This window comes from Gymnogyps californianus, chromosome 3, assembly GCF_018139145.2.
Source record: "Gymnogyps californianus isolate 813 chromosome 3, ASM1813914v2, whole genome shotgun sequence".
Classification (NCBI taxonomy): domain Eukaryota; kingdom Metazoa; phylum Chordata; class Aves; order Accipitriformes; family Cathartidae; genus Gymnogyps; species Gymnogyps californianus.
The window spans coordinates 81,094,530-81,110,866 of NC_059473.1; the positions used below are offsets into that span (position 1 = coordinate 81,094,530).

Below are 16,337 nucleotides of genomic sequence, written 5' to 3' on the forward strand. Positions count from 1 at the left end.
ATCTGATTAACCTATATGAGACATTCATATGCTAAACGTATTTGTGGAGATGTACTTAAAGTGATTGAATGCTTAAAATTTAATTGGAGCCTTCTTCCATGTTCGTTAGAATTTGGGGGCGCTTGGCATTTTCCAGGACAAAGTCTGAAGGTAGTGTTTTCTCACTCCAAAGGAGCTGGTCTCAGAAATGCCCTAGTCACAAAGCTCAAAAATCTATTTCAGATTTTAAACATTTAAAGAAATAACGTTTAGACAGGGGCAGTGGGAGTAAAGGTGACAATGTAATTTTCAAGCAGCTACCATTACAGCCTTCAAGGAGTAGTCTTTTTTTATGTCAGCAGTTTTTTTTATGTCAGCCACCAACTTGTACAGTCTCATTGCATATGGCTTTATTGAACAGACATCTTTTCAGATGGGTAAACCAAGTGAGTCTTAGTTGCCCATTAAAAAAATTAAATATGCAAAAGGTTACCTTTTTTGGATGCTTCAAAACTGTCATAGAGATTTATCTTTTGGGTGTCATATGTTAATGTGGTGTTTGGCAGAAGAGTTCTGTTTCTGTTGATTGTGTTCACAGCAAATCTGAAGGCTAATTCTTCTGCTCCCATTGGACCAGATTCCACACACTCAAAAATGCCTCCTGGTAGTGGGAGAAAGAAGAAAGAAAAAAACAAACCACTAGTAAGCCAAAATGGCATACAAGAACATCTTTAATCATCAGTCTGGGAAAAGATTCATCAGCCTGAAATTCTTAACTTAATAAACCTGATACAGTGCAACTCATGAAATTATCTCATGATTTTGGTGAGGTTTGGGTCAAACCATAAATAACGCAGCAACGAATCAAACTTACCTGAAAGAAAACCTGTTTGGTTTTTTCCATACAACATTCATTTTACTATTGTGAATAAAAAGAGTGTGGCAATACAAACTAACCACACTATTTAGAACCAAAATAGGAGAGGAATGAAGACTATGTAATTATTCTTTTACATAGTTAAACTTGAAATGATTACATTTACCCCTTCCAGATCAACATCCATCTATGTGTGTGTGGCAGGAGGGAGAGAGATTTCCGGATTCTTGTTTTCTACTGTTCTAGACTTATGATACAGCTATAATGAACTGGAGAGTTCACTGGAAATGCAACATATAAAGGAGCATGGAACTAGGATGCCCCAAACTGCATCCAGAAATGAAGATGTATAGATATTTTAGCATGACTGTGTGCCTGAACAGATAAATATGTTGAGTAAAGGGTTCAAATTTTGCTCTTTTGCACTGAGCCGCATGTACACGCTAACCTCATTTTCAGCAAATACAAGAATCTAAGCAACTACACCCTGCATAAGCTCTGTCATGCAATGAAAGCATTTCCAAAGTGTGCTGTTGGAGTAGGACATGCCTCAAATGATAGGCAATTTCTAGAACGCTTCTGAGTCAGCCTTAATCTTAAAGGAAGCAAATAAGTTTGTGAAACGGTGTTGTGCTTCAGCTGTTTTCTCATTAATGAGATATCATTGCCCAAGAAATGTAAATTTAGACATACTTTGGGGTAGCATCATTTATTCTTGGCTCTGGAAAGGCCAAGGATATAATGACAATGAAAGTAATTTGAAGATATGTCCTTACTATGGTGACATGGAATACCTCAGAAAAACAATCAGCATCCACATGGTCTCTTTGGTCCTCATTCTAACAGCATCGGTCAATACTACTGGACAGCTAATCGCCATCATCTGAGGTCACTAATTACAAACCAGGTATTGTATTTGTGCAAGAAATGATTTTCATTTGCTTTCTCCTAGCTTGTTCTTATTAATTTTCAAAGTAATGTTTCTACCTGGCTTTGTATTGTCTAAAAAAATCATTCAAAACTCCACTACTTTCTTAGCAAGAAGCTCTCGGAATCTGAATGTACAGGAACTGAGTCAGACTGAACTTCGCAAACTACAGTCAGTTTGTAAACAGTCTTGTTGAGCAGCCAAGTAGATAAACCATTTCTAACACAAAAAGAATGTGTATTTAGTTATCAACTCTCCCTTTCCAATACTATTAAATATGAAAAAGCTTTTCAGTTTTGCAAACCTCCTGCCTCTTCCAACCTGTTTCTCACTACAGGATGGAGGTGTTAACTTTTTTCCTGCAGATGAGCCCTTAAATTCCTGGTGAGAGGCCTAGGGGCAGATGCTCAAATAATATTAATTTAAAAGCACAAGCACTAACCACTGAGATGAGATGTGACTAATAATTATTTAAACATCAGTCATTTAAAACTGAGAACAAGGCACTGATGGGAGAGGCAGATGCTTAAGAAAAATTTAGATACCTAAGGAAATGATCCAAACAGATCGAGCATATTGTATATATAATCAGTAACCAATATTAACAATACTTCAGAAGCTAAAGCAAAAGAAACTTGGACAACGTTCAGGTAAATATAGGCCTAGTACACTTTAAAACTGAAAAAAATGACCATGTTTATTTGCACAATAATGCAATATTAACGTGAAAGGCAGCCTACTGCTTTTGAAATTAATGAAGTGTTCTGTTCAGGAAAACATAGTCTGATAGATAAGATTTTGTACTGCTTAAGACATCATCTAAACATTATAAATCAAATTGTGACATATAGGAGGATCCTATTTTGATTTGGGGAAAGTATTTAAAAATTGCTGCAGAAAGTTAAAAATTAGTGAATAAATGATGAGTATAGATATTAAGAGACAAGAAAAATAAAAAGACATTTCCATGAACATAATGAAAATTAAGATAGATTTTATAGGCTTTCCTAAGGCATCTGGAAAGCAGCTATTCAAATGTATTTGAACAAACCAGTATCACACAAACAGTTATTAAAAAAAATATTATATCCTAAGTTACAATGGATTCATAAAGGGAAATAAGCATTACAATACCTCTTTCTTCTCCCTGAAATTTTTACATTGGAAGATTTCTTCTTTAATTTCTATGTGTCTGAAGCTCAATATAATCTTCCTTCTTTATTCCTGTATTTTTTATTCTGTTCATTTCTAAATTCTGGAGATGGGGAATTCCTTGTCAAAGATGCAGCCACTACTCTCAGCATAAGATAAAATAAAAATAAAAATGGATTTTGACCTCTCATATCTGGGTAATTCCTAATGGTAGTGACAGTCCATCACATAGTAAGACAATTTTATGAAGATGACAAAGTCTCTATCTCCTGTGAGTGGCAACGATGTGTAATTTCCCATGTGCACCATTCAGTAGTTTCTTCCCTCGCTCACACATTCTCTGTCCCTGTGATAAATGTATGCCCTGCAAAGCTGGCAGCATATGGTCTGTCTGCCTCAGGATAAATTTCCGTTCTTAAGGAAAACAGAGGTAGAATAACCTGTTTCTGTTGTCCTATGATTAGGATATTTTGCTAGGAGGAAGGAAAACATAGCTTCTGATTCCTGCTCCTGAATATTTTCACATTTTACACTAGATAGACACTGAATTAAAAATAAGAACCCTAGAGGAATATAGATGAGACCATATATTTGCGGTTTCCTAGCTGTTTTCTAACCTGTAGCATGTTAAACTTCCACTAGGCTCCTTTCATTTCAGTTTTATGCTACTTCTGTATCTGTCTGCTCAAGCAGCAGGGGAGGAACATCCCATAATTAAATATTTTGGATGCTGGCAGGTGTAGGTTCATCTTAACCTTCACACTAAGAGACTCAAGTCAACAGGTTCTCAAAGGGCATGATGTCCTACTAATAAGCAAAATAGCTGAAAATGCCAGGCTCCTCCATAGTGAATAACAGCCACCAGCTTTGGCCAACCTAATACTGCACACAGGGCACCACCATTTTTCAATTGAACATCTAAGCAGTTTAAATTGAACTCACACACTAAACAGAGTAGGAGCTTAGGCAGACACGTCTGTGTTCTCAATATCAGAATATAGTCACAAAACTGCTCCTCATTCTCCAGATGAGAACCCTTTTACATGTGCATTGGAGTCTATGCTTCAGATATTTTCAGGGTGCTCAGCAAAGGCACATAAATGAGTTCAGACATTGACAGGAATGGGAAGTTTTAAAGGCTGCTTTCTCCATTGTTGCATAAGATGCAAGTAGAAACTTATTTGGTAACTTTAAACAGCCTTGGCCTTACTGTTATGTTCCTATATTTGTTACTGAATATGTAAATAATAACAAAAAAATAAGTTGAGTATTTTTAAAGAAAATGCTGTGTAAATCCACTGGCTTAATACTGGGATACAAGCCACAAATTACACTGCATTTTTTTATAAAATGGAAAGGAAATGAATAAAAAGGATTGGCTTTCCACTTCAGGTATACTCAATTATAAAGGGATAGCGATTTCCAGAAGCCATTATAGCATACTGAGTCATGTTGTTCCCTCCCAAGCAGGCTGTTCTTTGCTGTTGTGCCTTGTATTCAGAATAGCCTTATTTATAATCAAATTGAGGAATGCACTGTATGCTCTCAGATAAGCAGACAGAAGAGTCATAAATCTTGCTATTGATATGTGGACAAGCAGCCAAGCCTATGCCTATCTCTGTCTAACAGCTTGAAAAAATGCTGGTGTTGGGGTTTGTCTTGCTTTTAACACAGCTTATATACCCGTAATAGGCAGAAACATCAGTTCTCGTATACAACCAGCAGCGCATCCTAGAGGAAATGGCTGAATTTTCACTGCTACCTCAAAACAGAGACAGAAAACTTAAAAGGAGTAGTAAAATATGTATTTAATGCTTAGCTTGCTTTAATGGTCTCATATATGACTTCTTCATTTACAATGTTAATGATACGGTAGTTCATCTCTGCCCTATAGCAGTAACACTAGGGAATATGGCATCACGTAGCTACAGCTCAATCTGTAGCTCATGAAGTTTTATTGACTGTGTACAGTAGGTGACTGCTGTATAGCTGAACACTTCTTCAAGTTTTTACTCTCATGATAACCACTTAGCAAATGCTCACTAGATTTTGGTAGTGATCAACACCTGAAGAACCACAGTGATAAGGAATGTTTAAAGACAGGCCAGTCCAAGCCAGATATGCAAGAGCAACTGTAAAACAATCTTTAAATACAGTAACTTTTGCAGTGACATCCAGGATAATTCAGATCTTCTATTAATCTTGCTATACTAGAACTGCTTTTACTGAACCTGAAATCCACTAGAATTTTTCATCACGGTTGTCACTATTGAGAAAATATTTATATGACCAAGTTCTTTTACCATAACCAATAGGGAAAATCCAGTCATCAACGTAATACTGATGCAGTAACAGTTTCTTCAGAAACAGAAACCACTGGAAAAAAATGATAGTAATATTTTATCAAAAAGGACAATATGTAGTGCCTAAAATAGTATGAGTAATGTAGATGTCCTCATTATTTTCCAAGGAAAAAGAAAATCTGAAATAGTTTTTAAAACAATTATACAAGTCCAAAAAAATTTGTTCTGAAATTGTTCAAATGAAAAAGTCTGCATTTTCCACTAAAAATTTGAAGAATTGCCATTTTTAGTTCACAAGCCATCTTGGTTCTCTCCAGGTTTCAAATCATTTTCTCAAACACCAAATCCAGATTAAAAAAAAAAAGCTTGCCACACATCTTGGTAAAAATTACAAAAAAAAAATTGGTCCTGCTCTTAATTACCTAATTTCACAAATAATAGAATAGCCACTTGAATGATTCAAATTTCCATTTCTATTCAATAAAAGGGTCATAGGTATTTTTCTCCCCATAAACATTCCACTTTGGGGATCACTATTTCGTGTGTTTTGCATCATCATCTCCATGTAATATCTGATAAAACCCAGCAGAAAGTGCCAGAACAAATTATTCGTAAATCTCTCCTCATCTTACATATGGAGAACTTTGGAAACAAATGCATGCCATAAAACCTGAGCTACTGTTACCTACTTGAAATAATCCACATTCAAGCAAGATTCAAAAGTGTCCAAGTAGAACTACAAACAAGAAAAATAGCAAACCTGGCTGATAGTAGATCAAATAATTTCTCCTTTGTTTGTAGTACAGTCCTAAGTTTGTTTCAGTAGAAACAAATGCTATTTAATTACAGTAGCTACAGGTTATTTTACAGTCTGTACCCTCTGAAAAATTAAACCTTTGAATATATAACAGAAGGCCACATTACCTCAGATCATAATCTGACAGATCAGTTGAAATTAATCCTGTAGACTACTTTAAATTACTGAATCTAAAATAATTCTTTTTCAATATCATTGCAAGTATATCAACTATATATGCAAACTTCTATGGTTTGGCAGTATCAGGAATTTACCAGGCTAATTTTCAAATGTGAAATCAGGAGAGAAAAAAATTTAAACACAAACTCATTCTAATACAACATTGTTAACGTTAACAAAGTTATGGAAACAATAACGTTAATCAAAATGTCAATTTTAACTGTGATTTCCTTGTATGAAGAAGTAAGATGAAGTTTCTTTTTCTAATATCAAAACAGCTTGATAAAGATCTCACACATACACGCACTAGTTATTAATAGCTATAATTTTTTAACATTATAGCCGTATTACCGTTATCATACACCAATCTGCACAAATTTACCGATAGCTATGAAGAAGGTCTTTATTAGTACATTATAAAAAGTGACATCAGTCACATTGTGGCATGAGCACCATTTTTTTAATGATACAGTAACTTTTAAAATATAATAATGTAAACCCATATCTTAAGGAACATTAAAAAGGTGACTGAGAGCTGGGAATGAAATTATTTTGTTTCTTCTTCCTCACCTCAGATCAATACTTTGAATATAAGATAACTATGGTGCCCAGATCTAATCCTGATGTGACAAATAGAAACCTCCTATTCTGACTGATTATTTCTTATTCAGAAAACATGAACTCTCAGACACGCTTTGTTTAATTAACCTGGAAAGACTGGGAGAAAGGAGTAACTGGTATCTGTGAACAAGGTATCTATGATAAACAACTTTTCTAGAAAGTGTTTCAAGAGAGAATCAAGCAAGTCTATCAGGTATTATACCATTAAAATATATGCTTATATCTACTGTGTTCTAATTTTGAAATTGCCCATTTGGTAATCAGAGCCAATGATTATGTAAGGTGGTACTACATGTAGAGGGATAAAAAGTCAAAAACATATTATTGAGTTCAATGGATGCTAGTATACTGTCAGTATTTCCAGAAATGGAGGTGATGACTTTTTGAAAGTGTGAAGGGACTACAGTTCTGCAAATACAGGCATAGCCAGAAGGCAGTGAAGAGGCTCATCTGAAAAACCCAGTATCACTGATGTGGCATGGATGATACTGGGAGCAGGAGGCATGGTAGGTGCTGTGCTACGTTGACTGATCAGGGTTGCTGGCTGAAGGCATTTTAGCTCTAATCAGGCATGCTATGGGCTGTACTGATAATCCTGTTTCAGATCTTGTTATGGATTGGAAAGCTACAGAGGTGGTTCAAAGACCTCCATAAAGGTTGCCAGCTTAGACGTGTGCTTCCTATAAATACAGAACAAAATTATATCTCAGCCGTTTATTTCTGTCTGGTACAGAATTTAAGAAAATTAGTCACTTTCATGCAAGACATTAAAAGCAAATAAAAAATTTTCTTCTTTACAACCTTTTCCATAAAACAACATAGTTTATTTTTTTATTTTTAATTTGGAATACAGCAGTGTGAATCTGGACTATACCATGGTTTTATTATTCCTTTCAAAATTATATTGAAAGCTTTCTGAATCTCACAACAAGAAGAAGTTTAAAAGGATCATTTGACACAGAAAACTCTGCTTATTTGACTCTGAAGTCCTTTTTATGTGGATAAGCCACTGTGGGAAAAGACAGTGCACTTCAGCAGTATCCTTTATCCATACCGAGTGTATATAGGATTCAGAGGAGGGAAGCAAGACCTGGAATTTCTGGGGTTTATTTTCATTGCCACTGATTTCCTGTGTGACCTTGGACAAGAAGCTTTTCTGAAAAATAAATCTCTCATCCCAAAACAGATGTAACGAACACCTCAACATTGCAACAGAGGCAGAATTATTGGAAAATCAGTAACATTTTGAAATGAGACATAATTTATGTTAAAGGCATTCATGGAATCAGTGTATGAAGGCATGATCACAGAATCCTGCAAATCTTGCACTATAAAATGCATAGAAATATTACCTTCAGCATCTAAGTTATCTTTTGATCAATATTTTAATGTAATGGCATGAAACTGGCAACTTTAAGACATGTTTCTCCTAAAAGGATTTGAATTATCCACAGATTTAAGACAAATAAAACTATATATTTTCTAATTGTACTATACATAAGGGGCTAAATATCCAGTCAATGGCACATTTATCCTGTTAATTTAATGTTAAATTATATATCAAAACAGGAAGATTTTGTTTAGTTTATCTTAAATGTGAGGACATAATAAAGGAATGAGGAAATAATAAGCATGGATCTCATTTAAACAAAAGCTTCTTTATCTTATAAAACTGGTGAAAAAGATTTTTAAAGGCAAGTACATACAAATGATAAGTATCTTTAAAATTGTATTTTAAATATGATTTGATGCATTCTAACATCTTCTTTAAGTCAGATGTGACAAACACCACACGTCAGAATCTTACCTTTCATCAGCACAGTTCCAAATATGCTTTGAAAAGCCATAAATAAAATACTACTAAAAAAATATTACTAGACTGGAATATGCAGCATACTTATAAAACACTGCTTCTGATAGAATCTCTGTTTATGAATATTACTCCTTTCAGTCAGAATATCAACAGAGTGTGAATAAAGATGACAGGGAAAATAAGAACACCTAAACACATTCATCTACAGCATTAGAATGTACTATCCGTAAGATTTCTTCCCACTTTAAAGATATACATTAGCTTCTTCTGACATGCTAAGCAATTTGTTACAGAATACACTTGATAATTCCAATGCAATTATCACATTCATGTAATATTTAGTCTCTCATGACTAACAGTAACAACAGGAAACAAAACACTAAATGAAATGTGACTATAAAAATGGCCTCAGGAGATTTTGCTAAAATGTACTTTTCATTACTTTGGCTAACAAAATGTTTTAAACTGTCTTAAAACTACACACCTTTGTTTCCTTCCCTTTTTTCTGAAGAGGCAGCCAACACCCAGATAAAGAGCTTTTCAGTCTCCTTGAAGAAAACTTTTTCTCCAAAACTTCTTTAAAGAAGATAATATACAAAATTAAATGCTTAGGTTTTACATGAATACTTTCACAAGGACTAATACAGAAGTCTTACATCTGTTTATAGGCTACTTACTGGACAGTTACAATCTTCAAACTTTCCTGCTTGCAGGTTTGAAGATATACAAATCACAGGCTATTTCATTTTATTCTAGAAAGAGTCATAAAATATATTAGAACACTGACAAAAACAGTTCTCTAACCTCCTCATACAGACCATAGATAAATGCTAACAACATTGCATTAGGCCAGGATTTTTTCTTTCCGTCACACTGAATGCTATTCATCCATCTTCTCAAGTATTGGTTTGTGTCTGGAATCACATTTGAGAAGCCAAACCGTACACAGACAATGAAGGAAACTTTATCCAGGTTTTCACTTGCTTTTAAAATAAAATATAAGTGACTCATGAGAAATAAGTAGACTTTAAAAAAGTAAATGTATTTTGAACTTAACTCCTACAATATTGTTCTATTTAATACTAATATCTCCACATACAAAAGCTGGAGCAAAAGGAGCTTTTTTTCTTTTCTTTTCTTTTCTTTTTTGGTTCAGTTTTGTTTTAATAAGGTAAACACGAGTCAGTAAAGAATGTAGGACTCAGAGCCTGATCTTATCATTGTAATTTTTCAAGCAGGGCTTAGAAAAGTTACACACCTAATTTCTCCAAAGAAATTCACAGAGCCTGTGATTCAGCAGTTACCAGGAATCACTTGACAATTCCGTGGAAAGCTGAAAAGTTTCCCAGGAACTGTAGGCATCCAAGCATGCAGAAAAATACTGCAGTATAAGAGGCTCATGCTAGGATCCCTCAACATATAAAGATGAAACAGAAAAGTGCCTAAACTTCACAGAAGTCAGAAGGCTTTTGTCCTTGTTTCAGCTAGGACAGAGTTAATTTTCTTCCTAGTAGCTGGTATAGTGCTGTGTTTTGGATTTAGTATGAGAATAATGTTGATAACACACTGATGCTTTTAGTTGTTGCCAAGTAGTGTTTCTACTAAGTCAAGGATTTTTCAGCTTCTCATGCCCAGCCAGCAAGAAGGCTGGAGGGGCACAAGAAGCTGGGAGGGGACGCAGCCGGTACAGCTGACCCAAACTGGCCAAAGGAATATTCCATACCATATGACATCATGCCCAGTATATAAACTGGGGGGAGTTGGCCAGGAGGGGCGGATCACTGCTCGGGAACTAACTGGGCATCGGTCAGCGAGTGGTGAGCAATTGCATTGTGCATCACTTGTTTTGTATATTCTAAGTCTTTTAGTATTATTATTGTCATTTTACTATTATTATTATTGTTATCATTATTATTATTTTCTTTCTTTCTGTCCTATTAAACTGCCTTTATCTCAACCTATGAGTTGTTTTTTTTTCCGATTCTCTTCCCCATCCCACTGGGTGGGGGGAGTGAGTGAGTGGCTGTGTGGTGCTTAGTTGCTGGCTGGGGTTAAAACACGGCACCTTTTGGTTTGTAGAAGCTCAAAGCACAGCTTACATGGAAAGACACCTTCAATGAAAAATACTGCTTGTGATTATATGATTATTAAATTTTTTTCAAATAAACATATGTTAAAGCGCTTGCCTATAAAGCAGAAAACAGATCCCATTATATACTGAAATCTAAGCCCATGTCTTTCACTGTTCAGAACAATGCCCTAACCAGCAGGCAATATACTGACGTATATCATAATTTTCAACTTTGATTGAAGATAGGCTACCATATAGATAGGAATTTTCAGTCTGCAAGATCCAGAAAACAAGAGCGAGCCTGAAGTTATCTTATACTTCTATACACCTCTGCTAGGTAAGAAATAGGAGCCAGCCCATGATTTCTAGATCATTTGCTTCTTATCCAATCAATTTCTTGTAGAAAACGCTTAAATAGAAGAGAAACTCAGGGTCAGGACTCAGGTTTTCTTCCTGAGTAATCTACAGTCCCAGCCTGTAGCTTCCTACTTGCTTTCTTATTTGATCCTACACTTCCTTCCACAATACTAGCGCACCTTACCCGACTGGTGTTATACAGTCAGGTCACCTTCTGCTTGCTCTTTCTGGTCAAGTAATTCCTAATGCATCTTCAGCGTCAAATATCAACATGTGCTAGCCAGAAGTACCTTCAGAGTCAACTCCCAGTCATCCAAATAATTTGACTCACCCTGCTAAGATCTAACAGCTAATTTGAAAGCAACTGCTTTTAAAATGTAAGCACTGCAGGATCTAGCAAATGAGAATCACATAATATGCATTATATATGCATTATAATTTTTTTTTCTAAAGTAAAAAAACAGATTCTCATACTTAAGGCGTATATAAATCTTCAAAATAAATAACTTCCATTTCCTATTTCCAAAAATATCAAGAAACAAAAACTTTATTGAAACTACTCACAAAAGCTTAAAATTACAACACATCATAAAAGATCAATTTCTCTCTTAAAATAAACAGTAAGAGTAGTCATTCTCATGGTTTGGACATTAAAAAAAGGTCAATAAAAGTTTGTTCGCAATCATAAACACTAAAACTTGCATCCTTGAAATGGATATACAAAAAAAAAACCTGACCTGAGCTCTGCTGAATGCGATGACCTCTGTTAAAGTAAGTGAAATTTGAGCATCTGGATCCCTAGGCAGAATCTTTTCCAGAAGTAAAATGTATAAGTGGTTATCAGCAGCTTCAGGATGATTTTTATTTTTAATGCTTAATATTTAAATGTGATAATTAGATATTTAAGTGATTTAAGCAAGTTCAAAAACTGCATTTTCACATTTTTCTTCCTTCTCTCAAGATTTTCACAGATAGAATCCTTCAGTAACCTGAAATAATTTTTATGAAACATATTATCTAATTTGAGAGGGGAAAAGAAAAAGGTCATACCTAGGCTTAAAACATATTTATACACATATGTAACAGAAGCGATGCAGAGTAGCAAATATCATTCTACGAATGGTATGAACTGTATGTACTTTGCACTATCCACAGAATAAACCCTTTCATAAATGGATTTGGTTTTGTAATAGTTCTTAATGGTCATTCTTTGGGTTAATGAAACAGTGTTTAGAATTCTATTGTGGAGAAAGGTGCTACAACTGCTTATTTAAGGGACCCATATTGCTATTATTTAGTGAAATACTTTTTCTTTCCACAGACATTTCAGACAAAAAGGAGAATTGTAGTGGTTTTGCTGTGCATAGGCAAAGTAACCTCCAAAGAATCAACAAAAATTTGTTTCTTAATGGAAAAAAAGTAGAACTCTACAAGTGCTCCTCCATAATCCCTGAATAAGCAGGGGCAAGAACTGCTAAATCTACTTGTTTAGCAGGGACTAGAACCAGTGTGGTTTTGTTTTCTAAGGACTCTATATATGAGATACAAAATAAAGGTTTCTTGTCCTGCATATGGCACTGTAAAATGAGAAAAAACAAAGTTTTTCAGTTATTTTTATATTTCAGGAAAATATTTTCAAATTTTAGTTTTCTACATCGTGTTTTACATTACTTCATACTAATGCATTACTACTTCCTAACACTGCCATGTTACAGTGTATTAACTGGAACAGTTTATTGTTTCCATTGTGTCCTTACAGCTATTAAAAGATAGATTTTCTTCAGTACTACTTGGAGCATTTAATCATCTTTTCAAATTGTTTCCTGACTGTATTAAAATTAAACAGTTTGAAATCACTGCTATGGAAATGCTGTGAAATAGCAGGAAAAGTTACAATAGTCATAAAAGAATTAAAAAACAAACTTCAAAATCAGACTGACAGAAAAGTTTTAGATGTGACAAACACATTTTGCTGTCACATTTAATATTTCAATTCAATACTCAAATATTCAGTTTCCAAAAATGTTTGAATTAGAGAGTTGCTTAGAAATTAAGTCATTATCTTTTCATCTTAGTAATAATCTCACCAAAATCACTTTCGCCAAAAGTATTGCTACCCTGGTTAAAATATAGTATGTGCTGCTATGGAATTATGGTTTAAATACTTAGAAGCAATTTTAGGAAGACTAATGTAGGTAATTGAATATTATTTTGAAAAATCTTCACTATTCCTGTCCCTAATGTACCAGCTGCTTGGATTGCATAGAAATGGTTTTTCTGTATTCTTTCAATGATTCCCTTTTTGAGTCTTCAGCCATGGGAGGAAAAAAAGAAAAAAAGTGATGTACCGTGAGTACAGAAACAAGCAAATAGTTTGAGCAAACGAGTAAGTATTAGGTGCTGATGATAAAAATTCCAAGGAGCAAGAAAGAGATGGATCTGTAGTGAGATTGCTAAGTACTAATGTAGATAAAAGAGGAAGTTAAAGCCAAAAAAGCTTCTTATCTTCGAAAAGAGATATTAGGTGCATCTGCTGCTAGACTGGGCGAATTTATTTTTAAAGTTTTAAAGATACATTGGTTCAGATTCTTTTTGCATGCCTATTTCATAAGTTGCACCAATAGTGAAATATACTACATTTTGTAATGTGACCTAAGATAAATTATGCATCTCAGCATGACTTATACAAACAGGACATTAGCAGAAATTAAGACATTGTTCTCCAAAGAAATGAATTAAATGTACTGTATCAACTCCATAAATAACAAGAAATATGATTATAAATTTAAATCTTCTTGAAAGCTTTTGCATGCTATTTTTTTTCTAAATATTACACAAATGATGCACAAGTTTTGCCACAGATTCATATTTCTAAAGTCATTCAGTTAATGTGATAAATATCAACAAAAAACATGTTAATGCATATGAAAGTTGAGTGCTTCAGAAACTGATAATTTATGACAGATTCATGTGGAGAACAGATTCTAGTGGGATCTTGAAGTAAACAAGCAAAAATGTTTAATGAGGCACAAGAGGGTCTGTTTCAGTATGATGCATATCAGAGATACTGATTCACTTCTCCAGTGATAAACCAGTGGTGCTTAATTCACAGCCTGCAGAAATATTATTGGAGGAGCTGGGGGAAAGCGTTGTACAGAAACAGAAGGTAAAAACATTTGATCTGAAGCACAGAGATACTGAATACTTTACACTTCTCTCTCATTTGCAGTACATTTGACTGTCATTTGTTTTTCTTAATAATTACCCAATTATCTTTTCCATGAAAGGGAAAGTGTTTATATTCCTAATGACTGAAATGTGATCTAGATGTGTAAATGATACTTCCACAGTATATCCTTTCACTCTGTTTCCATCTATATCCCAGAATTCAGCACTAGTTTTATCCAGAGTTTAGGTTTAGATTGATCATCAATTATATGCAGATATTTTGTTTTATTCAGAGTCTAAATGCTAAGAAGTTATTAGCTAAGATGATAATTATGCTCTGAAAAGTTGTTCACTAATTTGATAATTAAGTTTTAATTACTGAATTAGAAGCCTCTTGGGAAAAATTGAAAAGTTGTTTTGGCAGGAAAGCAGGAGTTATGCATCCTACCTTATCTGAACCCTATATATGGATTAAATATTAACTGTTATCTTATATAAAGCAACTCTTCCTTTTTATTCTCTCTTCTATATATTTTTCTGGTACGTGGCCAAACTATTCCAGACAGATACATCTTTAACCAGGGTACTGTCTTATCTAGTATGACCACAGTATTAGCTTTACTTTTTTATTTACAAGGATATACTTTAAAAAAGAAGTCTAAAATGCTTTAAACTACTTTGTCCACAGTGAAGACTCGCATTTGTAACAACGGAAGACTAGACAGTAAAAATACTCCATGTTTTTCTTCTAATTTACATGGTTTAATAAGAAATTATTTTTTCATCCAGTATGATCAGTTTCTCCCCATGCTGAGGCTTTTCTTTTTTAAACACCTCCACGGAGGAAACAATTTTTTTGGAAGGAAAAAGATGTTCCATAAATCATAGGCATCATATAAAATGTTTTCTCAGGGAATCTATATCTTACAACTGGATTTGTCAGTGTCTAACAAAAATAGTATTTTCACTGAAGGCCAATCTGTTTTAGGCATATGAACAGGCTATCTAGCCACCTTTTTCACAAAACACCTCTGCAACCTCTGTTTTCAGGTATTCAAGCAAGGAAGCACACTTAGCAAGGAGGTAGGATATTGACAGAATCATTCCAACTATTTCCATTAGGAAAACAGTCTAAGTATCAACAACACAGGGGAAAAAAGGTTTAAAACAGCAACCTGGAAGATAAATTCTACAATAGTGCGTAATGTGGAAGCTCTGCTTTCATGCCAATATCTTGCACATCACACATAGTCTTAATCCCCCCCCCCGGGGCAGGGAGGGAATGGCTGAAGTTGAAGATTAAGACACCTATGTTTAAAAGCCCATAGGTGTACCAGAAGTTCAAGTTCCCATTGTATTCAATTGATCTTGGAGAACAGTTCAGTTCACCTGAGCGCATTCATAGAGGACTCAGTGCGTATGTCTATATATGGGCCACCTGACAATGCTGAAGCTACCCCTCATGGCCTCTGGTACAGAAAAGGACTGTGTCTTTCCCAGGTCTCATGTCTTATCTACACAGGTGGCTCTGAAACACATATGGATCTCAAATTGTATCAGTCCTTTTGCAGCTTATCAGTACAGCTTGCCCATTTCATCTGCTAACTTCCATTGACTAAAAGGGGAGTTTGGGTACTTGGCACACATATGTATCTGAAACTTGAACCAAATCCGGCTCATTTAAAAAATGTTATAATAGATCTGGAAAAGGTAAAGAGAAAGGCAACAAAGTATATAATGATTTCACATAAGGAGTGAATGAGAAAGGGTAATTCAGCCTGGAAAAGAGACAGCTTGGAGTAAGATAGAGTTCTGCAAAAACGTGTATGTCATGCAAATGGTGGGTACAGTTTTCTTATTCACTGTTTCTTCACGTACAAGAACTAGAAGGCCTTACTGGATGCTAGTTATAAAGTATTCAGTGTTAATTTTCACTTTTTGCAGAGGTATGACTTAGGGAAACCAAACAAGAATGAGTTTTCAGTATAGCAGACAGTGGATATAGGTTACCATCTCTTAAGGTGGCTTAAAATCCAGTAACATTACAAGACAAAATAGGTTTTCTTTCTGGAGCCAGGGAATTTTGCTTCTT

The 16,337-nt window shown here is 34.7% G+C and overlaps 1 protein-coding gene across 1 annotated transcript in view; it reads right to left on the reverse strand.

Moving 5' to 3' along the window:
* The window catches only part of GRIK2 (glutamate ionotropic receptor kainate type subunit 2), a 429,675-nt gene that overhangs the window by 295,278 nt on the left and 118,060 nt on the right, over positions 1–16,337 (reverse strand). The window contains exon 2 of the mRNA XM_050895229.1: positions 473–640. Within this exon, the coding sequence (XP_050751186.1) occupies positions 473–640 (168 nt within the window). The remainder of the gene's footprint in view (positions 1–472; positions 641–16,337) is intronic.